General features: G+C 34.1%; 1 protein-coding gene across 3 annotated transcripts in view; it reads right to left on the bottom strand.

Moving 5' to 3' along the window:
- VPS54 (VPS54 subunit of GARP complex) overlaps nucleotides 1-26,058 on the bottom strand; it is a 94,618-nt gene that overhangs the window by 46,398 nt on the left and 22,162 nt on the right. For 2 of the 3 annotated variants that reach the window (XR_009506544.1, XM_059943224.1), the window contains exons 2-7: nucleotides 23,962-24,117; nucleotides 22,463-22,704; nucleotides 13,843-13,921; nucleotides 11,422-11,456; nucleotides 9,229-9,360; nucleotides 5,656-6,041 (exon numbers count right to left, since the gene is read on the bottom strand). Coding sequence is in view for 2 of the 3 variants with exons in the window: in XM_059943224.1 (XP_059799207.1) it covers nucleotides 5,656-6,041; nucleotides 9,229-9,360; nucleotides 11,422-11,456; nucleotides 13,843-13,921; nucleotides 22,463-22,704; nucleotides 23,962-24,097 (1,010 nt within the window). In the remaining variant the exon portion in view is untranslated. The remainder of the gene's footprint in view (nucleotides 1-5,655; nucleotides 6,042-9,228; nucleotides 9,361-11,421; nucleotides 11,457-13,842; nucleotides 13,922-22,462; nucleotides 22,705-23,961; nucleotides 24,118-26,058) is intronic. The other variant, XM_059943225.1, reaches the window with a different exon arrangement.

Below are 26,058 nucleotides of genomic sequence, written 5' to 3'. Positions count from 1 at the left end.
ACAGAGCAGTTTCTCAACTACTACTCCCCTACAAAGTCTTTTCAGACATTTTTATTCCTAATCACTCCCCATGAAGTTTTAATATCACAGATATACTGTACCGTGGCCTTTGGAGGGCCACAAACCATTGTAAAATCCAAGAATTTTTTTCACCCTTCAAGAACAAACTTTTCCCCCCGTTGGGTGATATCCCCCATTGAGAATGCATACTGTAGCATGATCTACAGGGTATATACTGTAAGGTAAAAACCGCAAGGTGGAGAAAAGTATGTACAGTATGCTAATGCTTATCTAAGATGAGGGACAGACAGATGGATAAATAAACATAAACTAAAACTTTTTTAAATGACTTATAGGAGTAGGTACAGAGGAAGAGAACCAAGATAGAAGTTAAATTTCTCTGAATATCTTTTGTTTTATAGATTTGACTTTGGAACGATGTAACTACTTAACATAGTTGTAAAACAATATTACATTTAAAAACAGCAATCCTTGAATATCAAAAGCAAATGAAACAAATGAACTTAACTATGTATCAAAGTACAGGCAAATCTACACAAAGAGGAATTATTTCAAGTGACTTTAAAACACAGTAATTTATCCATTCATACCACAAGGTATATACCTTAAGAAAAAGAGGGAAAATTATTTTCTAGCTCTGCCCACTAAAAAGGCCTAGAGATCATGACCAATCAGTAGCAAGGAACACCTCTGAAACCTAGATTGTAATTTCTAAATACCATTTCCTACTAAAAGAAACTAGGGCTCCTTAGAGAAATGGCAGTTTACAAATATGGAGCAGAAAATGTATAATATGAATATCCTGTCATAACATGAAGAAAACCATTAATGACTACTCATAGAATCAAAAGGACTTGAGGAGGTTCCTACAAAAGATAGGACAATATGAACATCGATTAAAAAAAAAACTTAATACTTCAAATATATATAAATCCATGTGCTTATAAAACATTTGGAAGATGCTACATTTTTCAATTCATTATTTTAAAAACTGCTAAATAAAGGAAAAGAACCTAGACTTTATCTTGCCTATCCTTGTAAGAACTGTCCTTCAAAATTATCAAATAATTGTTATGGAGAAATATGGCTTTATAGAAATATTCCATTAATAAATGAATAAGGAAGTTTAGAATTAGAATATCATGATTTTCAACCCATAATGAGATGATAAATCTAGGCAATGATCACCAAATGGCTGCTAATTTCATGAAAAGAGAGACAACCAGATATATGCCTCTTGGCTGAAATACACCTATTAGGTACTCTTACCAAGAAGAAAAACTTAATTCTGATCAAGGCTTTAAATCTAACTACCAGTTTATAAAAAATACAAGCAAAAGGAAAACACACTAAACATGGGGATGCAGTTGGCAAAATCCAGACTGTGAGAAGCACTACAAAGACAACTCAATTTCTTCAATGAATATTTTGAAAGGGAGAAAATGAGAAGAATGGAGAACTATATCTCAAAAGACATTTGAAATATATCAACCAATTGTAATATACAGTTGTTGTTATTTGGATCCTGTTTCAACAAATACACTGTGAAAAGAATTTTGAGAGAAATAGGAAAATCTGAGCACTGACTAGCTACTTGAAACTATGAATGATATTCGAGTTATGTTTTTAAAGATCCTTATCTTTCAGAGATACATAATGAAATACTTATGGATGAAATGAAATGATGTTTTGGATTTGTTTCAAAATAATCCAGGAGTAGGGGGAGGCATATAGAGAAAACCAAGTTGGCTATGAGTTGATAACTCACAGGTGATATGCAATTTATCCAACTTCATATAACTCTCTTCATAATATTTCCTCTATTTTTTTTGTATGTTTCAGTTTTCAGTAAGTTTTAAAAAGCAGTAATAGGGTAGGATATGAATCCACACATAAGTTTAACATTGCTTTGTTCTCAGTTAATTGATTTTTATAAAGATCAAAAATTCCTTTTAAATGCAGACTAGAGGTTAATACCCAAGTCTGTGTTACCTTCAGGTACAAATAGTCTTCAGCAAATCCCAACAAAGAATTATGGTAGGAAGTCCATAGGACTGTATCTACTGATGTTTGGGCATCAGAGTAATAAAACTCTATCATTTCAGCCTAATAACTTAAATGTGAGGTTCTATTTAACCTCAGATATTGTCAAAAATAACTGAGTAGCTTCATTTTTACGCATCTTAAGTAATTTTAAAGTGTGACAAATATAATAAAGAAGAGCAGATATGAATCTCAATACTAACATCAAATAGTATTTATTATGTACTCACAGGTATATGATAACATATATAAAAAGATTTGTCTAAGCAAATCCCTAAATAAAATTTCTAGAATTAGTGTTTTATAGGATTTACCTATTCATCCTTGCTCTGTTTTTAAAATATTTTTGACTACTTTAACAATAGATGCAATTATACTGGCCTGTATATTATTATTAACCTTACCAAAAATATTTAATAGATAAATCTGCTAACAGTTCATTTTAAAAGTATGTATCCTAATAATCACATATAATACTTTACAGTGGTGAAAGAAATCTGCTGAAATGACAGACAAATAACTAAAAATCACTTTCTGAAAAAGTACATAGGCTCATATATCCAGCTAAACAAATTGGAGCAATTCTAATACTTTCTACTTTAATATGCCTCAATTTGTACATGAATTCAGATCTTCTACTAAGCTGTGGGTTCACTACAATGACCTTTGTGTTGCTTTTATCACAGAAACTTACATATCAATAAACCCTACAGTAATACTAGTTTCATCAAATAGCAGAAAATCTGTTGTTTTGGCTTCACCTCAGAGCACACAATGTGGATGTTTTCATATCATAATGTTTTCAAGATCTAAATTATGGGAGATTATATAGGAGCAAAGAAGATGTTAAATACCTTTTAATACTTCCAATAATAAAAATCCCTTAAGTGGAATCCCAAGGTGGCCTCTGATCAATGAAATCATAATAAGCTGGAACCTATAATTAACTCTGAATGTTTTCCACATTTTCTTTCAAAAAGAAGAAGAAGGAAGCGTACCACTAGAAAAACTAGTTTCATTAATTTTTAACCTAAAATCTATTACTATGGTAGATTCCTAGCTCAGCAAACCTCTAACTCAGTTGCCCACAGTTTAACATCTATTGCACTAGAAAATTAGTACTGACGTTCAGAGTGATCTATTTGAGGTCCTACAAAACCTCAATCAAATATATTAAAAAGTATACATAACTCTTGGGTCCGATGAGATCTGGGTTGAATCTTGACTCTACTGTTTTATAACTTCCTGTATGACTTGGAGCAAGTTATCTAAGATTTTCAATGCTCCAGTTTCCTTATCTATTAAAATGGGATAAAACTATCTATCTCATAGAGGGGTTTTTTTGGAGTGGGGAGGGGGATCAAATAATATATGCAATATTCTTAGCACTGGTACAGAATACCAAAGTATTCAAAAAATGTTCTTAGGTTTTGTAGTGGTGGTAGTAGTAGAGTAACGGTGGTAGTAAGTAATAAAGAAAAAAAAATAACAGTGGTGAAAACTGAAGTTTCTACATAAACCTTTACAGTAAGAAACAGCAAATAACAACATTATATCCCTGAATTTCAAGGTAACTGAATCTTTTCTATATGAAACCTGCAAGGTATCAAGGTTCAAATATATTTTCATATATATTATATTTTATATGAAGAATAAACACTCTTTACAAATGTGCAGGTTCTAAAAAAATAATAGTAGATATTTGAGTAAAACATAGATAATCAGAATATTTGAAAGTCTTTTAAAAAACCATATACACTTTTTTATGAAAAATATTTTGTCTTTTGAGTTAAGGTACAAACAAAAAAAGTGAGGATGAAAATAAAGGTAAACTCTTTCTTGAGCTCAAGATAATTACAAGATTATAAAATTTTCATTGTGCCTTCTGATAAATCATAATCTACTGGGAATAAATATCCAACCCTGTTCTTAAATATTTTCCAGATAGCTTTGGAGAACTAAACTTTTCATCAGTATTATTGGGCATAAACTTATGAGTCAGGAAAATGAAATGAAATAAACTGCATGACTTTTGGAGTAAAAATGAGAACAGTTTCAGAATTTGTGTTTAGCAGGCAAGCATTTAATCTTTGTTTCTATTACTCTATTCAGAGGATAAAGCACTCTACTTTGCAGAATCAGCTCTCAATATTCATCAAGTTCGTATTATATAGTGGTGACAAGAAAAAACACAGCTTCTGTCATTACAGAAGTCCATTTTGCTAAAATACTGACAAAATTAATATTATTTTAAAAATATATGCCATACACACATTCAAAAAAGAGAAATATTTAAAATTTCAGAGGTAAAGGGGAAACTAAAAATCATTTAGTCACCCTGGGTTCCCACGCTGAGAAATCCAAAGTAGGCTTCAAAGGACTACAAACCACCCAAAACTGATTGCAAAATTTTATGTACAGGTATATTTTTATGGAAAGAAGGTCCATCCACAGCTTTCAATAGATTCTCAAAGAGGTTTGTGATCCAAACATTTTCTGTAAGCATCTAAGTCTGGATAAGGTTCTTCCCGTAAGGTTAGGCTCCACAGCAATCTGTGCATTCATCATCATGCTGTACTGTACTGTATAATAACTACGCAGTAATTTGTCTCCCTCCTACCAAATAAATTGTAGAAACAGAGCAGAGAGCATCTCTGCTTTGTTCATGGCTATATTCCCAGTATTCTGCCTGGTGTCTGTCATGTAATCAATAACCATTTCTTGAATAAATGAATCAATCATTCATTTGCATAATTAAAATTGGGCCAACTTTTTAAAAGTGCTTTCTAAATAAATATTCCAATTACATATCCTTAGTCAATAAGAACTTATAATTCAATTAAAATAAACTTATATTGAAGATAACCTTTCCAGAATATATTAAGTTACAGAGCATGTCTTCCATAAAACTTCTTTGTAGTCACTCAGTAGTATAAGGTTTCCCAGCAGATAGGAACTTCAACAAGGACACTGAAAGCCTGCTTAACTGAATGAAATTTTGACGGCTTACAATTGGTGTAATCTGTAAATTAAACATATGACATGATCTCACATAAAATAACTAAAACCCTAATCTTAAAGGTATTTTCAAAATAAAAACTTAGAAGAAATTGGGTCTTTTCCATCATCGTGTGGAATTTTTTGCAATGTGATAGACTGCAAATGAGAAATGAATTTTAATAATTACCTAATTTAAAACTTATTCAATGGCTTTTAAAATGAACTTAATTTCAGCTATACTGGTATTCCTTTTTCCACCTTTATCTATTATCTTGACACAAAACTACTTCAACATTTTCAAAATATAATTTTCAAAGCTATGACTGGCCCTTCGTTGATTTCATCTACTAGAAAATTTAATTTTACTTCTTTATCCAAATGTCTCTGTAAATATTGGTCCTTATGATTTTTGTTTGTTTTAGTAAGACTAAAATATCAGAATGATAACATTATTAACCAGATCAATCTGGAAGAAAAAAATACCCTTGTAACTCTAAACACATTCATTTATTTTCAGCTAATATTACACACTAAAATTTATCCTTTAGAAATTTCTAACATTATTTCTAATGGCTTACTTAATGGACATACCGGAAGCTGTGAATGCCCTGAAGTTCCTGCTGTAGAACCTCTTGCGTTGTTGCTATTAAGTCCAATGCTCCGACAAATTCAGAAGTAGATAACAACACCTGTACTGTAGGCTGAGTCTGGTGTACAGTGGCCATTAATTTCAGTTTATTGTATACTTTAACACAATTATTTCTGGTAAGTGCCAGTCTTAAAATGTGTAGTGATCCTTCACACATTACTTTATCAATCTGTGCAATTTTATCTCGAAGCATTTTTACAGCCTGGGAAGTTTTCTTGAGGTAGTCCTGCAATTCGTGTTGAGAGGTCATTGCATGAAAAAATGCTTCTGAACGTAGAGAGATCTGGTGAGCAATGTTTACTTCCACAATATCCAGATAATGGCTCAGCTTAAGAGGAAAGGAAAAGAAAAAAAAAAATCACAGCATATTATAAGTATACCTTAACTATCCAAATACTTTCTGAAAATGATACAATATTTCTACATGTATTTTAAATCCCATTGTGTGAACTGTTTGATAATGTGATGCTTGATACTAGGCATACAAAATAGAAGGGAGATGAAAGGTAGAGCCCAAAGTTAATAAATGTAAGACAAAAGCATAGAAGGTGATTTACCTTCTTCCTCTGCTCCTGCCATTACTGCCCTCCAAACACCAACTACTTTCTAGAAAGTAAAAGTAGCCCACAGTCATCTCAGATTATAATCTAGTTTTAGAAGTTCCAAGATCTGAGAGAGAATGATTGATTTCCTTAACCTCCACACATCATTGCCATCACCAATATCATGTATCATTTATCTGACTGAAAGACGATTATAGTTACCATTTACTGACTTTCTATGTACCAGGCACTGGTATTTTATATACACCATCTTCTAATTTTAACAATCTTGGAATACAGGTATTATTATTATTTTATTTTACAGATGAGGACAATGAGGCTCAGAAACATTAAATAACTTGAATAAAGTCATATGATTAGTAAGTAGGAAAACTGAAATTTGAACCCAGGTTTGTCTAACTCAAAAACTGAAGTTCTTTCTACTGTACCATGCTGCCTCAAAACGTTAGAGAATTCATGAAAGACAGATTGGTGATCCAGCCACAAATTACAGAGAATACTAGAATTCACCTGGATCTTTTTTTTTAGGCTGTTAATTTCACATTTCAATAATTATTCTTTTATCAATTTGTAAAACTCAGTTTATTTCCAATGTGGTTTCCTCTTAAACAGTTGACTGAAACAATTAGTTCATATATATCTTATTTGTAATACTACCAAAATTAATTCCTGGAGTAACATGTATTAAGAATGCTTTCTAATTTCAAATATGGACTTCTAAAACTTGAGTTGTCTTTTCTTCCTTCATAACTGCATATGCCTTTTTTGGCTATATTATTTTTCCATTTCTCCCCCACTTTTTTACTTCTAGATTCTTCAACCTATAGCTCAAACTTTAAGAATTATCTCTGAACATCTCAGGAGAATTTGTAGTGTTAAAGGGTTAATGGGCTTTCAACATTTAGGACTCATAAAATTAGAGGATTATTTGGTCACCAATCCTGTCTCATTAAAACCATGCAGGATCATGCATATCTTCAATACGTCTCCTTCAATAATCTATTATAATATATAATAGATTACAAACAAGACATTCTTCTGTAGTTTAAATCTGTTGCATTTATACTCTTTTGCTGTTGTTCTTTTTACCTTCAACAGCTGTTCATTTATTTACCTAAAAAGCAATATGGGGGTGAAGGTACTTAGGTACATCACAAGCTAAAGTAGACTCAATCTTCAGAAAATGGAGAAAAAGTAACTCCTGTAGGACAGCGGTACTCAGAATGCAGTTTATATGCTGCTGCCAGTTTGTGAACTGTTTAACAGGTCCATGATGAAATGAGGAACTCTGCTGGAAATTAAATCAACTACATCACTAAGCCCATGGTATTGCTTTTTCATAGAAAGACTTTCTTAATGAAGGAAGCAGTGAAATGATTTACGTTCTAGAGCAAACTCGTTATCTCATCGCAGACCAGCACTTTGGGTAGCAGTACTACAATAGGACAAAAATTTCTCTAATCCTGGTTGTAGCATCCCCTCTTTAAAGCTAGCAAGATAAAACGGGTGCTGTCAATCATACAGTGAGTTTGAATCCTGTCTTGGAATCCTGTCTTCCATTCCTTTTCTAAGAACAGAGCAGAATGAGGAGACAAAATGTAAATGTAATAAAGCTGATTCTGCAACTTACCAAAAAAAAAAAAATTTCCATTACTTTAGTCACTTTAAACATTTAGCATGAGAAAATTGTTTCATTTGAATTTCAAAGATTTCTGCAATTTATCAATACTCCTTGATCTATTCTTTTCAAAAGCATAATATTTTCATAATTCATTTCCTATTAAAATTCTATAAAGGGAACAATTTTTAAAGTATTCCTAAAAGTATCTGTATAGATTGATGAAATTTTTATTGGCTTTTGTTGTTTTTCTCTTTTAAGGTATTATTCTACCAGGGGATATACTTGGAATGTGAAAAAGTAGTCTGGGAGTGAGCCTGTGTCTATATATCCATTGTTTTCATAAGATTTGTGAATTTATTCTTACTCAAGGAAAACCTTTATAGATGAAAATGTTGCCAAAAAAAATAAAAGTGAATTCATTTTCATTTTCAACTGTGAGAAACGGAATACTCACAATTCTTTCCCGACATTTCTTCTCCTCTCCACCCTAAGTAGCCCTTCTTCAGTTGCTGAGAAGGACTGGACCCAACTTATTGAATAGTCTACCTGAGGCAAGCTTTCAGACTGCCAAGAGCTGTCACCAGACTAAAATGAAATGCTTTCATCTCAGTTTAGGAACCACAGTCAGTTTTAGAAAAGCTCTAAACTGAGTGCTAAGAAAGAACAGAGATCAAAGGTCTTTACTTCCTGTTTCAGTTTTAAAAGATTCTTGATCTGTGAGTTATGTTTAAAGTTTTACATTTTAAATGACTTTCAAGATATTGACTTCTGAAATATAGAACATTGTAAAATTTTGAAAAACTGCTGACTAATAACACGCAAAAGGCTACGCTTTGCAAAGCTTTGCAAAGCTTTGCAAAGCTTTGCAAAGCTAAAGGTACACTGCATTTTTTAACTATGATATTTTTGCTTCAAAATAATCATCATTACTATGTATAAACGAAGAAAAATAGTACCTCAGGAAAAGTTAATTTTCTGTGCTTTAAATCATAAAGAATATAAAATTAGCCAATATACTGTTTGGAATAAATGTAAAACAATTAATTGTGTTATCTAATACATCCTTTCAATTGAGATTGCTATCAACTGCTGTTTCAGATAAGAAGCACTCAAACAATAACCTTTTCCTTTTTCAACAGCACAACTTGTATTGCATTGAAACAAAGTGCTATTACTTTATCAGTTAAGATCTGAAGGGTTCTAATTATCAGTAACAATAAAGATGAAATTAAAGGAATTAGTGCCTACTAAATAACTAACTCTGAACTCACACCAACAGTACCACTTAATTAAAATAGTTTTCTACATGGGAAAAGTAAAAAAGAAACTACCTTTTCTTGTAGCAACTTTGAGGAAGCTGCATCACGATTTCCTTTTCCACCAGCAGTATTAAAATGAGACCATGGTAAAACTGAATTAAAAGTTAAGGAATCGTCCAAGGCAAAATCTGGTTTCATAAAAATCTATTAAAAAAATGCATTTCCCTCAATTAGATAAACATTTTCTTTACATCCATTATCCCTTCTAACATCATAAGACCATTAAACAATAATTAACTTGAATGTCAGGCATATACAGAAAAAGCAAGTGATAACAAGTTGAGTTATTTATACAAAAATCTGTAGAAGAAAAATATATAAATAATGTTTCATCCAGCTAAAAATGCTCATGAAAGATAGAAAAATGTTTTTTTGCCTTTACCAATAGAGATGGTCATTCCATCACTACTTGGTCAAACTCACGAATGCAGTCCCACTGGGCACATATGAAAGGGAGATATCATACTTACCCTAAAATTTCTGTATTATTTCCCACTGATAGTGGTTTTTTAAAAATGTCAAATATCAGTATCTCTATACTTATATTTCTATTTTCTCTTGCTCAAAATTCTTTCAAACTTTTTTAGATTAGACATACACTGAATTTTAAAACCAAAACAATTCAATTTTATGAAGAGACTGCTCCTTTCCCTTGTATACCACATCCATCTGGGCACCAAGTACTACCCTTAATATTTCCTTATTATCACTTGACTCTCCTCTCTACTCTATCTCCACAGTATTTCTACAGCTCCTCATTATCTCTGGATTATAGTAAATGGCTACTTACTGATGTCCTTCCCTAATCTATCCTCTATGTATCTTTAAAATGCAATTATAACTGAATTAACTTCTCTTTTTAAATCTCTCAATGAATTCCCATGACTGACAGACCAAACTCTCTTAGAATGGCATTAAGAGTTTTATTTATCTCATACTTCACAAAATTTATTTAACCCCATCTCTAAACACAAGTATACCACGTATACTTATTTATCTCATACTTCATAAATATTTTTACTTAATATGTATATCTCCCCCAGACCATATGTTCCTATAAGACTGGATTTATAGATTATTAATCTTTCTATTCCAGCACATAGCATAAGGCCTGAAATGTGGTTTAATCAATTAATTTCTATGTTATATTTTATTACATTCACTGATTCATATGACCCATATCCAAAAATTAGTATGAATGTGATAGGGAAATCTAACTAGGGACATGAGTATATTTTCTAGTCCCTCTAGTATAACTGAAAGTATTGATTAACTCAATAAATGTTGACTATCTATGATTTTACTCTTATGCTAGGCACTAAGGTGGAAACAAAGCTAAATTATTCCAGAGGTCCTAATCTCAAGGATCTTTAGCCCAAGGGATGTGATAAAATATATACATAAATATTTTATAAGGGAAAGAGTGACAAATGCCTTAAAAGGGAAGGCAGGGGTCTAGATAAAATGCTATGGCAGTTTGGCAAAGGGGCCAATGATCTTCATTTGGAGGAAATGTATTCATGTAAAGTTGTCATTTAAGCAAAAGACTGTAAAGGATTAGATATGGGGACATAAGAGAAAAGTCTTCCAGGCTAAAGGAACACTGCAAGTAAAGCACGGAGTCAGCGAAAAAGTCTGGCTGAAGTAAAGAATGTGTAAAGATTAGTAGGCAAAAGTTAAGAGTGTGCCTATGATGGAAGTGAATAATTAAGGGCCTTAAATGACACAGTTTGAATTTTATTTTGTAGGAATCAAAGAACTTTAAAAATGACTGCCCTTTCCTTTTTGTTTCTGTCTTTCATCCTTCTGTCTCTTCTCACCCTAAAGAGCAACCATCACAGACTTCTTTGAGAATATGATGAATGCAATGGACTCCTTCCCCAGAAAAAAAAGAAAAACAAAAAAACACTCATCTATTACACATCTCTACAAAATTTTTCATACAAAGAAAATATCCCTAATAACTTGGAGGGGTAATAAGATCAATAAAATTATATTTTAAAGTGAAAAGATTTAAACATATTTGTAGGTTTTGGTGATAAAGAAGAGACTGATCATGCAAAAGAGAGAGAAGAAAAGTGAGAAAGTCCCAGAAGACGCAAAGCGGTCAAAGCATCAGAAAACAGCCCAGTGAAAGCTTCTTACAAGGCAAAATTAAAGATCAAATATTAAAAAGCTGTATTCTCATTTTTCAGGTTTTGTTACCTTAGGTACTTGCTCCAGATCTGTCCTGGATTTATCTATTTTAAAAAAGGAAAAGGGAAAATATGATTTTTTAAAACTTGTTTTCATTTTATTTCCATAAAATATATTTTGACAGATTCAATACTATACTAGGTCACAATTAAATAACCATTTAAGTTTCTTTCTTCAACAAATATCAAACACCTTCTGTATACCTAGGAGTAGGCAAAGCAGTGAATAAAACGTATGTTTCAAATAATTTTAATCAATTGTATAGTAGCGATAAAACAACTAAATGTATTCAAGTCTTTTTTAAATGGACACAGAAAGCTTGGTGTTATCTTATAGAAATGCTATTTTTATTGTTCAAAAGATCTACCATCCCATCCAGTATTTCCTATGATCAAAAAATTTTTTAATGCCATATTATTTTTCTTCTTAGACATCTTAGTTTGTATCCTCTACAAACTTCTTGCAAATGAACCTCCTTTATCTTTGTCTCACCAATCAGATTTCAAACAAGGTACCCTCCTTTCCAAAACTAAGCTTTCTGTACTCGGACTCCATCCTCCCCTGCCTCTTCTCTGAGATCGCATCAATTACCCTGCCTCTCCATATCTTTAACATTTTAATAGCTCTTTCCTCTCTGCATACAAACACGCTCAGTTCTCTTCCATTAAAGAAGAAGAAGAAGAAAGATAAACCCCAGGGCCTAGAGTAGGCTGAGGCAAGGGAGAACCTCAGGTGCAGAATTTAAGGAAGCACTCACTCTCAGGATTATGCAAATATCTCTCTTGCCTCATCTAATCCAGGCCATGCAAAAACATTCTAGCACAACTGCTAATAGAAGCAGACTAGAGGGATTCTGTTCCCTCTAGTCAATACCTTACATTTCAAATCTTCAAGTCACATCCATATTGGCAGTCTCCACTTCTTACTCTTGTACTCACTCCTTAATACATAGTATTGAAGTTTCTGTAACTACTACTCCAGTCTAAATGTTCTCCCTAAGATCTCCCAAATTGCCAAATCCACAGAGATTTCTCAGAGTGCAAACCTGATCTATCCCTGAAGTATTCTGACACTGCAGACTAATTATTCGCACTTCTTTGAAATTCTAACTACCTTCCATCTCTAAGGTGGAACTCTCTCTTGGTTGACTCTCCTATCTCTCTACTTCTTTTTAGTCTCCTTCACAGGTACATTTTCTACTCCCTCTTAAATGTGACAGCCTCCTAGTGTTCCATCATCAGTTCTTTTCTCCTTACTACTCACATCCTCCCAGGCGATCCCACCTGTGTCCTTGGATTCAACTACCATGCTGTTGTCTAGCACACTGTCTATGATAATGTCTATCATACTTGTATCTCCAGCCTAGATCTCTTTCCTGAGCTCTGGGTTGCATACCAGACTTCTCCTTCTATGCAAAACTTCAATTAAACCAGCCTCTATCTCCTCCAAACTTCCTTCTCCAATACTACCTCTCTCACCTAGCCAGCTGCCCAAGCAAGAAATGTGGGAATCATCCTTGAATCATCTTGCTCCATTACTAACAAATGACTGACCACCAAAACCTGTGCCTCCATTTCTGAGGCATCTCTTAAAGACCTAATTTCCTCTCCATCCTCAGTATAACTGCTATTAGGAACACATAATTTCTCGCTTGTATTACTGCAATAGGCTTCTACTGTATTCTTGCCTCCAGTTTTACCATCATCTATAAACTTGCTACCCACAACTGCTTTCACAGTGAAATATATAATCATAACTCTGATCATGTCTGGTTTAAAATATTTTGTAACTCTATACTGCTTTTAGAAAAGAAAAATGTCTTAGCATGATATACAAGGCTCTTCATGATCTGACTCCTACCTACTTCTGCAGCCTCATTTCTTGCTCCCAGTGGAGCCAGCATACTAAACTCTTGCAGGTCCCAGAACATGCTAATTTCTCTCTTGACTCTACAGCTTTGCATAAACTGTCCCCTTTCCTGGAATGTCTTTTTGCACATAAATATTTCTTGATAGTTAGTTTAAAACACAGACAATCCTCATCAACTCTAGTTTTTATAAGGCTAAGTTAGGAACTCTTTACAATATTACCATGCTGAACTTACTGCCTGATACACAGTGTTGGTTTGTTTAACCTTGCTCAGGAAACCATCAGCTTCTTGAGGACAGGGACTATTTCTTATTCATTTATTTTTAGGCAACAAGCAAAGTACAAAGCATCTGAATATTAAATAAGTATTTGTTGAATTGAAGGATAACACTACCATCAGATCCATGATTTTTCTCTTTAAAGCTTTTAGAAAAGATTATGATTGCAGGCTATAGACATCTCACTAGAAATAAAAATTAGATATGACAGTCAACAAGGTCCCCAAATTAAGATTTTGTTCATTAATATTTATGCTATGCTACAAATAGCACATATTCATACCATGAGTATGTAAGAGAGTCCTGTCAAAGGTATCTTTAGGAGGACAAATTTTCTTGCATCTCTCATGAATCTTCTCTCTCTAACAAAAAGACAAATAAATAATGTGATCAATGCTGTGTGGCAATATGAGTATTCAAAGCATTAAAATATTTAACAAAACAGAATATCAGAGTATACCAAATAAGTTCTAAATTTTTCTAATATGAAATCACTAGCCTCTTGAACTTAAATACAAGTAACAAGTATGCTTAATAAACCAAATACCACTGAGACGTGTGAATGTCTATGTACTTATACTCATCCCATTTTATACAATTATAGTAAAATCTCCATAAACTTAGAATGAAGTGGGAAAACAAATAAAAAATCCTTATTTTTATAACAGAAATCAATTAAGAAAATAAGTTTTTTAAAATAAGCAAGAAAATTTTAAACCTATATACCCAAGATCGAAAGACAGATTAGTAGTTAATACTTCCTCTGAGTCCAAAAAGAAAAAAGGAAAGACAGAAAGAAACCCCACTCTGAGTTCAGATTAGATGACCACTAACAACACTGTTATCTTTTCAGATACCATACACAGGACATATGGGAAAGTGCAGTGTGGTAAGGAAAAAACCCTGGGCTAATAGTATTAGCCCTGAAGAATTCTGATAGCAGTTCTATCAGAAACTACAGGACTGTCTTCCAAAGTGGCTGTACTATTCTGCATTCCTATGCACAATGAATACGAGTTCCTATTAGCCACATCCTTGCCAGCATTTGGTCTTGACAGCATTTTGGATTTTCACCATTCTAAAGGATGTGTAGTGGCACCTCGTTTTAATTTGCAATTCCCTATAGACATATGATGTCGGGCAATTTTTCATATGCTTACTAGCCATCTGTATCGCTTCTTTGGTGAAATGCCTGTTCAGATCCCTTGTCCATTTTTTGTGGTGAAATATACACAACATAAAATTTACCATTAGTGGAGGTGGCCAAGATAGTGGAGTAGGAAGACCTTGAACTCACCTCCTCCCACAGACACACCAAAATTATAACTATTTACAGAGCAACTATCAATGAGAACCTGAAGAATAGCAGAAAAGATTTTTCACAACTAAAGACATAGAGAAGGAACTACAGCAAGACAGGTAGGAGGGGTAGAGGTATGACCCACTCGCCTGGGTCAGGGACCCACAAATGGGAGAAATATCACAATTATAGAGGTCCTCCCCAAGGAGCAAGGGGTCTGAGCCCCACATCAGGCTCCCCAGTCCAGGGTCCTGTGTTGGGAAGATGAGCCTCCAGCATGTGTGACTTTGCAAACTAGTGGATCTTATGTTCAGGAGAGCTGGAGAGCTATAGGAAACAGAGTCTCTGCTCTGAAAGGGGGCATGCAAAATCTCACATGCTCTGAGTCCAAGCCAGAGGCAGTTGTTTGAAAGGAGCTTGGGGCAGACCCACTGGACAATGTTGGAGAGCCTCTGAAAGAGGCAGGAGGCAACTGGGACCTCTCCAGGGAATAGAGATGATGGGAGCAGCCATTTTGGGAGCTTGTTGCACTGTAATAACACCAGTGCTGGTGAGCACCATTTTGGAATCCTCCCTCTAGTCTATTAGCACTGGGAACCCAGCCCTGCCCACCAGCAGGCCAGCACCAGCCCTGAACCCATCCGAGGCTGAACAGATAGCCACATGGGGACCCAGCCCCACCCTCCAGAAGGCCCATGGCCACTGCATGAGGCACAGCCTCAAAGCCAATCAGGACGGAGGCCAGCCATGCCTACCAGTGCGCCCACAGTAGTTGGCCTCCCCACAAAGAAGGGCACATGCAGCCCCACATAGGGGTTACCCCTATAGGATATAGCTCTGTTAACCATAGGGGAGCATGTTGCTGTGCCCCACAGGACATATCCTACTTAAGACCACTTCTCCACGATCAGGAAATGTAACTGACCTAACACACAGAAATAAACACAGAGAATTGGGCAAAATGAGGAGACGGAGGTATATGTTCCAAACAAAGGAACAAGACACAACCTCAAAAAAAGAACTAAACCAAGTGGAGATAAGCAATCACCTCCACTAAAAAGTCAAGGTAATAATAAAGATACTCACCAAACTCAGGAGGAGAATGAATGAAAACTGTGAAAATTTCAACAAAGAGTTAGAAAATATAAAGAACCAAACAGAGCTGAAGAATACAATAACTGAAACTAGAAGGAATCAACAGTAGATTAGATGATACAGATCTCTTCAGCAGTCTCGAAGAGGAAGTAGTGGGAATCACAGAAGCTGAACAGAAAAAAGAAAAAAGAATAAAAAAAAGTAGTTTGAGACCTCTGGGACAACATTAAGCATACTAACATTCACATTATAGGGGTCCCAGAAGGAGAAGAGAGAGAAAAAAATGGCAGACAGCTTGTTTGAAAAAATAATAGCTGGAAACTTCCCTAACCTGGGGAAAGAAACATATATCCACGTCCAGGAAGCACAGAGAGTCCCAAGCAAGATGACCCAAAGAGGTCCACATCAAGACACATTAAAATGAAAATGGAAAAAAAAAAAAAAGATTATAAATACAGAATCTTAAAAGCAGCAAGAGAAAAGCAACTAAGTGTGTATGAGGGAACTCCCATAAGACTATCAGCTGACTTTTCAGCAGAAATTTTACATGCCGGAAGGGATTGGCAGGATACACTCAAAATAATGAAAGGAAATAACCTACAGCCAAGAATACTCAACCCAGCAAGGTTATCACAAACCTGAAGGAGAGATAAAGAGTTTAACAGACAAGCAAAAGCTAAAAGCTAAGAGTCCTGCACCACTAAACTGGCTTTACAAGAAATGTTAAAGGGACTTCTCTAAGTTGAAAAGAAAAGGCCACAACTAGAAATATGAAAAGTATATCCTATGATAAACCATAATGGAAAAGAATATTTTTAAAAGAATGTATATGTACACACACACACACACACATATGTATAACTGAACTGCCTTGCTGAACAGCAGAAATTGACATAATATTGTAAATCAACTATACTTCAATTAAAAATTTAAATTAAAAAAAGAAAAGTATTAAAAAAACTCAATGGTAAAGGCAAATATATAGTAAAGGTAGTAGATCAACCACTTATAAAGCTAGTAGGAAGCTTGAAAGACAACAGTAGTAAAATCATCTATATCCACAATAAGTAGTTAACAGTTACACAAAAACAATAATATGTAAAATATGACGTCAAAAGCATTAAACGTGGGGGTGGGGCGTAAAAATGTAGGGTGGTTAGAATACGTTCAAACTTAAGAGAGGATCAACTTAAAATAATCAGTGTGTGTGTGTGTGTGTGTGTGTGTGTGATATTTAAAACTCATGGTAACCAAAAACTACAAATACATACACACTAACTAATCAAAGATAACCAAAACCCTGCAATACATACACATACAAAAAAGAGAAAGGAATCCAAACATAACACTAGGGACTTCCCTGGTGGTCCAGTGGTTGGGACTTCACCTTCCAAAGAAGTGGGGGGGATGCAGGTTCAATCCCTGGTCGGGGGGCTGGAATCCCACATGCCTGTAGGGCCAAGGCACAGAATGGAGGCGGTGTTGTGGCAAATTCAATAGAGACTTTAAAAAAAAATGGTCCATGTCAAAAAAAAAAACTAAAAAAACCCAAACAAACATAACACTAAAGATAGTCATCAAATCAAAAGGGAAGAGAGCAAAAGAAGAGGAGGAAAAAAAAAAACTACAAAAACAACCAGAAAACGATTAACAAAATGGCAATAAGTACATACCTATCAATAATTACTTTAAAAGTAAATGGACTAAATCCTCCAATCCAAAGACATAGAGTGGCTGAATGGATATAAAAACAAAACCCATATATATGTTGCCTACAAGAGACTCACTTCAGACCTAGCCACACGCAGACTGAAAGTGAGGGATGGAAAAAGGTTTTCCATGCAAATGGAAACCAAAAAAAAAAAAAAAAAAGGAAAAAAAGCTGGGTAGCAATGCTTATATCAGACAAAGTGACTTTAACACAAAGACTGTAACAAGAGACAAAGAAGGACATTACATAATGATCAAGGGATCAGCCCAAGAAGAAGATATAACATTTGTAAATACATATGCACCCAACATAGGAGCACCTAAATACATAAAGCAAATATTAATGAGAAAAACTGAAAGTTATACAATAAAAGCAGGGGACTTTAACACCCCACTTACATGGTTGGATAGGTCATTCAGATAGACAATCAATGGTCTTAAATGTCACATTAGACCAGATGGAACTAACAGATATGTAAAGAACATTTCATCCAAAAGCAGCAAAACACGCATTCTTTTAAATGCACATGGAACACTCTCCAGGACAGATCATATGCTAGGCCACAAAATAAGTCTCAAAAGGGACTTCCCTGGTGGCGCAGTGGTTAAGAATCTGCCTGCCAATGCAGGGGACACGGCTTCAAGCCCTGGCTCAGGAAGATTCCCACATGCCATGGAGCAACTAAGCCCGTGTGCCACAACTACTGAGCCTGTGCTCTAGAGCCCATGAGCCACAAATACTGAGCTCACATGCCACAACTACTGAAGCCTGCGTGCCTAGAACCCATGCTCAGCAGAAGGAGAAGCCACTGCACCACAACAAAGCGTAGCCTCCACTCATCACAACCAGACAAAGCCCACACGCAGCAACAAAGACCCAATGCAGCCAAAAATAATTAAATAGATAAATTTATTTTAAAAAAGTCTCAATAAATTTAAGAAGATTGAAATCATATCAAGCATCTTTTCCAACCACAAGGCTATGTGACTAGAAATCAACTCCAAGAAGAAAAAATTCAAAAACACAAACATGTGGAGTCCAAACAACATGCTACTAAACAACCAATGGGTCACTGAAGAAATGAAAGAGGAAATTTAAGAAATACCTAGAAACAAATAAAAACATAAACATAACAATCCAAGATCTATGAGATGCAGTAAAAGCAATTCTAAGAGGGAAGTTTATAGCAATACAAGCCTACCTCAGTAAACAGAAAAATCACAAATAAATAATCTAAACTTCTACCTAAAGTAACTAGAAAAAGAAGAAAAAGCAAAACCCAAACTTAGTAGAAGGCAAGAAATAATAAAGATCAGAGTGGAAATAAATAAAACAGAGACTTAAAAAGCAATTGAAAAGATCAATGAAACTAAGAGCTGGTTATTTCAAAAGATAAATAAAATTGATAAACCTGTAGCCAGACTCATCAAGAAAAAGAGGACCCAAATAAATAAAATCGGAGATGAAAGAGAAGTTTCAACTGACACCACAGATACAAAGGATAAAAGATTACTACGAACAATTATACACCAATAAAATGGACAACCCAGAAGAAATGGATAAATTTCTAGAAACATACAATCTCTCAAAACTGAAACAGGAGGAAACAGAAAATATGAAAAGACTGATTACCAGTAATGAAATCAAATAATTAAAAAAAAAAAAAAAACTCCCAACATACAGAAGTCCAGGACCAGATGGCTTCACAGGTGAATTCTGTCAAACATCTAAAGAAGAGTTAACACCTATCCTTCTCAAACTACTCCAAAAGGGATGCTACCAAACTCATTCTACAAAGCCAGCATTACCTTGATATCAAAATCAAAGACACGACAAAAAAGAAAATTACAGGCCAGTACTCCTGATGAACATAGATGCATGAATCCTCAACAAAATATTAACAAACCTAATTCAATAATACATTAAAAGGATCATAAAATATGATCAAGTGGGATTTAACCCAAGGGTGCAAGGATGGATCAATATCCGCAAATCAATCAATATGATAGACCACATTAACAAACTGAAGAATAAAAATCATATGATCATCTCAATAGATGCAGAAAAAGCTTTGAAAAAATTCAACATACATTTATGAGAAAAACTACCAACAAAGCTGATATAATGGGAAAATACCTCAACATAATAAAGCCATATATGACAAATCTACAGCCAACATCATACTCAACAGTGAAAAGCTGAAAGCATTTCCTTAAGATCAGGAACAAGACAAGGATGTCCATTCTTGCCACTTTTATTCCACATAATATTGGAAGTCCTAGCCACAGCAATCAGACAAGTAATAGAAATAAAAGAAATCCAAACTGGAAAAGAAAAAGTAAAACTGTCACTATTGGCAGAATACATGATACTATATATAGAAAATCCTAAAGAAGCTACCAAGAAACTATCAGAACTAGTAAATGACTTCAGTAAAATTACAGGATACAAAATTAATAAACAGAAGTCTATTGTGTTTCTGTACACTAACAATGAACCATCAGAAAGAGAAATGAAGAAAACAATCCCATTTACAACTGCATCAAAAAGAATAAAATACCTAGGAATCAATCTAACCAAGGAGGTAAAAGCCTTGTACTTGGGCAACTATAAGGCACTGATGAAAGAAACTGAAGATGACACAAACAAATGGAAAGATATACTGTACTCATGGATTGGGAGAATTAATAGTTAAAGTGACCATACTACCCAAGGTGATCTACAGATTCAGTGCCATCCCTATCAAAATACCAATGGCATTTTTCACAGAACTAGAGCAAATAATTCTAAAATTTGTATGGAAACACAGAAGACCCCAAATAGCCAAAACAATCTTGAGAAAGAAAAAGCTGGAAGTATCATGCTCCCTGATTTCAAACTATACTATAAAACTATAGTAATCAAAACAGAAATGGTACCGGCACAAAAACAGACACATAGATGAATGAAACAGAATAGAGAGCCCAGAAATAAACCCATGCTTACATGGTCAAATAATCTATGACAACGGAGGCAAAAATATACAACAGGGAAAGGGGCCCCTTCAATAAGTGGTGCTGGGAAAAATGGACAACTACATGCAAAAGAATCTGACTGGACTATTTTCTCATACCATATACAAAAATAAACTCAAAATGGATTGGAGACTTAAATGTAAGACCTGAGGCCATAAAACTCCTAGAAGAAATATAGGCAGTAACCTCTTTGACATCGATCTTAGCAAATTTTTTTTTTTTTGGATCTGTCTCCTCAGGCAAGGGAAACAAAAGCAAAAATAAACAAATGGGATTACATCAAACTAGAAAGCTTTTGCACAGCAAAGAAACTATCAATAAAACCAAAAGTCAGCCTACTAAACAGGAGAAGATATTTGCAGATAATATAACCAATAAAGGGTTAATATCCAAAATACACAAAGAACTCATACAACTCAACATCAAAAAAACAAACAACTCAATTCAAAAATGGGCAGAGGACCTGAATAGACATTTTTCCAAAGAAGACATACAGATGGTCAACAGACACATGGAAAGATGATCACTAATTATCAGGGAAATGCAAATTAAAATCACAGTTGAGATACCACCTCACACCTGTCAGAATGGCTGCTACTAAAAAGACAACAAATAGCAAATTAAAAGTCTTGGTCAGGATGTGGAGAAAAGGGAACCCTGGTGAACTGTTGCTGAGATAAATTGGTACAGCCACTATGGAAAGCAGTATGGAGGTTCGTCAAAAAAGTAAAAATAGAACTGCCATAGAATCCAGCAATTCCACTTCTAGGTATTTACCTGAAGAAAAACACTAATTCTAAAAGATATATGCACACCAATATTCACTGCAGCATTATTTACAACAGCCAAGGTAAGGAAGCAACCTAAGTGTCCATCAATAGATGAATGGCTAAATAAGATGTGGTATATATACACAATGGAATATGACTCAGCCATAAAAAAGAAATGAAATCTTGCTATCTGCAACATCGATGGATCTAGAAGATATTATGCTAAGTGAAATAAGTCAGACAAAGACAAATACTGTATGCTCCAACTTACATGTGGAATCTATAAAACAAAACAAACAAACAAACAAAGCAAAAGGAAAACAGACTCACAGATACAGAGAATAAACAAATGGTTGTCAGAGAGAAGGGGAGTTGGGGGGTTGACAAAATAGGTGAAGGGGATTAAGAGGCACAAGCCTCCAGTTATAATATAAATAAGTCATGGGGATGTAATATACAGCATAAGGAATATTGTCAATAATATTGTAATAATTTTGTACGGGGACAGACAGTTACTTGACTTACTGTGGTGATCATTTCATAACATATGCAAATGTCAAATCATTATATAGTACACCTGAAACTAACATACTATTGTACATTAACTACTTAACTTTTTTTGTAATTACAAAATAAAAAATGAAACATTAGTAACGTTGACCATCTTTTCACGTGCTTATTGGTCATTTGTATATCTTCTTCAGAGAAATGTCTATGCAAGTCCTGTGCCCAATTTTTAATTGGGTTGTTTGTTTCTTATTGGTGAGTTTCACATTGATTCTTAGAACTATTAGGAATGTATAATTCTGAAAAATCACTACTGTAAGAGAAATATATTTACATATATCTAAGCGAAGAATTAAATACAACCCAGGACAATAGAACGTATATGAAAAGAAAAGAATACCATAGGCTCATCAAAGATTATTGGTCAGAAATCTATAATAAATCAAACTAGAAGTATTTCTTTTACTTTTGACCTGACTATAACTAATTTCAAGATCAGATATTACCTGAGAGATTTCCTGTTGATATACTGTAAAATGTTCCTTGCTGATCTGTGGGAGGTAGAATGAAGGTATGACTTCAGTGTCCACAAAGTCCAATCCCCATGTTTTTGTGAAGAAGTCAGATTCTCTTTTTGCTAATCTAGGATCATTTAATGCTGCTGGGAGATTTACTTTGGAATGATATATAGTCCATCTATGTTGATCTGTAACTAGAGATGGGGCAACACATAAACTATTTGAATCACCTGCAAAAAGTAAACAAGAGAACTCTGTAAAGTAAGTTTTATGTTTGAAAGCACATTCTAGAAAAATAAAAATGCTTAGATTATACAAAGCAACTAAACTCTCCCTTCTATAGCAAATGCCTTAACCTTCAGCTTTCAGCATCAACTGCCAAGGGGAGGAAAAACATGTACAAGATAAAGGATATGCAGAATTTGAGGGCTGTAGTTGAAGGGTAGGGGGAAAAAATCTTTCATTAATTTCTTTCCTTAATGTACAATTTATCTTTTTTCAACATCAAAACTCTTCTACCTTCTATTGTATGTCTTCTATCCTTTAATACTCCAGGTTTTTTCCACAGGTAGGCCTTTTTTCTATTGTTTTATGGCAGACACACCTGGTTCCAATATCCTTTTTTTCAGCTTATAATTAGATAACCAAAATGCTGCTGTGACATTAACCATAGAGGAGAGAAAAATATACAGTCGGTTCTCGTTATTCACAGTTTTGTTCTATAAAGTCACTGGAACATTTAATAAGCAAATACTGAACCTTTGCTCCTATGGGAAATACAGGGTTATGTTCCTGCAAATCTCTGGAACTTTCATCATCCAATCAATATATAATCTTGTTTTGTGTGTGTTTCTGTTTAAAGATATCTTATTTAACATATTATTTAACATATATTGTTCATTCATTAACATTGAACTCATGGCTAACACCACTATAACTCACACCTGAATGAAGTTTATGCAACATATGTATTTTCCTCATAAGACACAATAGCCTTCCTGTGCTTAAAGCACTTCATTACAACATTTGGAAACCATTTTGAACAGCAAAATCATCAACAAAAATACAAAAAAAATGTGGCACTAAATAGACCACAAAAGGGACATGTGTTTACAGCATGAAAGCTAACATATGTGCCACAAGTATTGATTTAGGGGTTACAACTAAATTTTAGGAATTAAGCAAATTTGCAAATATAGAATCGGCAAATAATGAGGACTGACTGTACTATGTTTAACTGAAGAGCTTTCAATCTGTACCCTCATTTTCAAAACTTTTTTTTTCAGTTTATATAAGTGACTTCATTTATGGAAATGTATGAAAAGAACTATATTCCAATTTCTTAATCAACTTATTTCCAAATTATGTCTTTAGTTTTCACATCGTAAAATTTACTCTTTTGAGTTAAGTATATGATATCTGACTTAATTTAAAGATAAAACAAATCCTCAATAAAATTCCTCAAAAAAAAAAAAAAAAGGCATTACCTGTGGGCTCCTTGGGACACACATCTGGCAGTGACTGCACAGGTCGAATGTGTTTTGCCGGGTCTACCTCTTTTTTAAAGAAAACATCACTGCTGCTTCCTTGAGGCACTGGTGAAGAACTGTGGCTTGAAGCCATTGCATAAAATCACCACTCAACTGAAAATGAGCAACAAATAATCATCAAGACACTTAACACAAATCAAAACTCATCTGTAAGTACTATGCATGTCACAAATTTTCTTTCAAAAACAGACACATTATTTAAAATCCCTCAAGGTGTAAGTACATAATTTGAATACTCACTATTAATTGTGGGAGTCATTCACTATATTTAGTTTGCTAAGAAAGTTATTTGTCCTTGTTTAAAAAGTATTCTCCTCAAAGTGAAATATCCTTATTTAGTCTTTTATCCAAAGTGAAAATAGATACCAAAACTGTAACCAATATATATTAAAAATGAAAACATTCTATTCATTCAGCAAGTATATAATAATTACACATTATAGCAAAATGGGTTAAGTGCATGGGTTTTTGAAATCTGACTGTCTGGGCTCATACCCCAGCTTCATTTACCAGCAATATAACCTTGAGGAAATTTACTTAATCTTTGTGTGTTTTACTTCATGTGTAAAAATGGAGATGAAAAAAGATCCCATCTCACAAACATTTTGTAAGAATTAAAGGAATGGATGTATGTAAAGCATTTAAAACAATGCCTGCCTCAAAGTTAGTGTTCATAAATGAACACTAGTTATCATTATGTTTACAATTACTATGTGACTGTCACTATATTAAATGTTTATAAAAGAAGTATCATTCTTCAAGGTACTTGCAATTACATTAGGTAATCAAAAAAATCAAAACCCTAAACAAAACACAAGTTAATCTATGTCTACACTTTTTAACAAGTAAGAAAAGAATTTGTGGGGCCAAGACAACATAATAAAGGCTACAATGTCAGGTAGCACTTTACAAATGAAGCAGTACATAACCTGGATAATGAAGAACATGTATTATTTTACTATCGGAGGGTAGAAACTCATATTGCTGATCATATCAACCAAACAGCAGACATTCAATAAATACTTTTTAATGAAGGAATAAATAAATGAACATAGACAGAAGCTTATAGCTGAAAAGGAACTTAGAGATCACCTAGTCTAAGTTCCCTGATACTAGAGATAAGTATAACAAGGCCCAAAAGGATTAGGTGGTTTACAAAGATACATGTGGTTTAACAAGTTTTTTAAAAAGCCAATTTAGGAAACCTGGTGAACAGAAAAGTAAGAGTAAGAAATAAAAGGAGAGATATAAGGCTAGGACCGGTGACAAAAAAGTCATCCCCTCTAACTCCTCTATAGTTTGATGGAAAGCTAAAAATTACATTTCCCAGACTTCTTGTATACCTGTCTCAGTCCTTCTAACACAAAGGAAACACATCCAATTACACCATTCACTGAGACCATAAGAAACAAGCTGCTAAGTAAAGAACAAAGATAAATAACTTCCTCAAAGTTCCGGAACAGAAAGCAAAAAACAGCATGAACAAAGGTTAAGGGACATGGAATAATCATAAGACTATGCGAAAACTGACTTGGCTGGAGTGAAATGTTTGCTGACAAAAGTACTGACAAATAAATCATATTTACACACACACACACACACACACACACACACACACAAAGACAGTATGGTCGAACTACAGGAGCCAGTAGAGGTTTGGGGGAAAAGAGTACTATGATGAAAATATCCAGGAAAATTAATCAGGGTATTGGTTTGAAAGCCATCACCGGCCCATTGCATTTATATCCATATATATTAAGTGTACAGTTGTTTCTGTATAAAAGCATTTGCATATTTAAGAAGAAACATTTAAGAATGTTTCCTAAGAATAGGAAACATTGATAACACAGAAGCCTGTACATTCAGTGCCTGGTAAAGACAATTCTACATGTGACATTAAGTCTGTTTAACTTTTTTGTTAATTTCATCAAATAAAATGGCTAAAATAAACACATTTTGACACTTAAAGAAGTAGGCTACAAATATATGGAAAATGTGTTCATGTCGAACACCCACTGCTTGATATCAGGTAAA

This window comes from Balaenoptera ricei, chromosome 13 (genome assembly GCF_028023285.1).
Source record: "Balaenoptera ricei isolate mBalRic1 chromosome 13, mBalRic1.hap2, whole genome shotgun sequence".
NCBI lineage: Eukaryota > Metazoa > Chordata > Mammalia > Artiodactyla > Balaenopteridae > Balaenoptera > Balaenoptera ricei.
The sequence above is the reverse complement of the archived record's forward strand: the minus strand, read 5'-3'. Positions and strand labels throughout refer to the sequence as shown.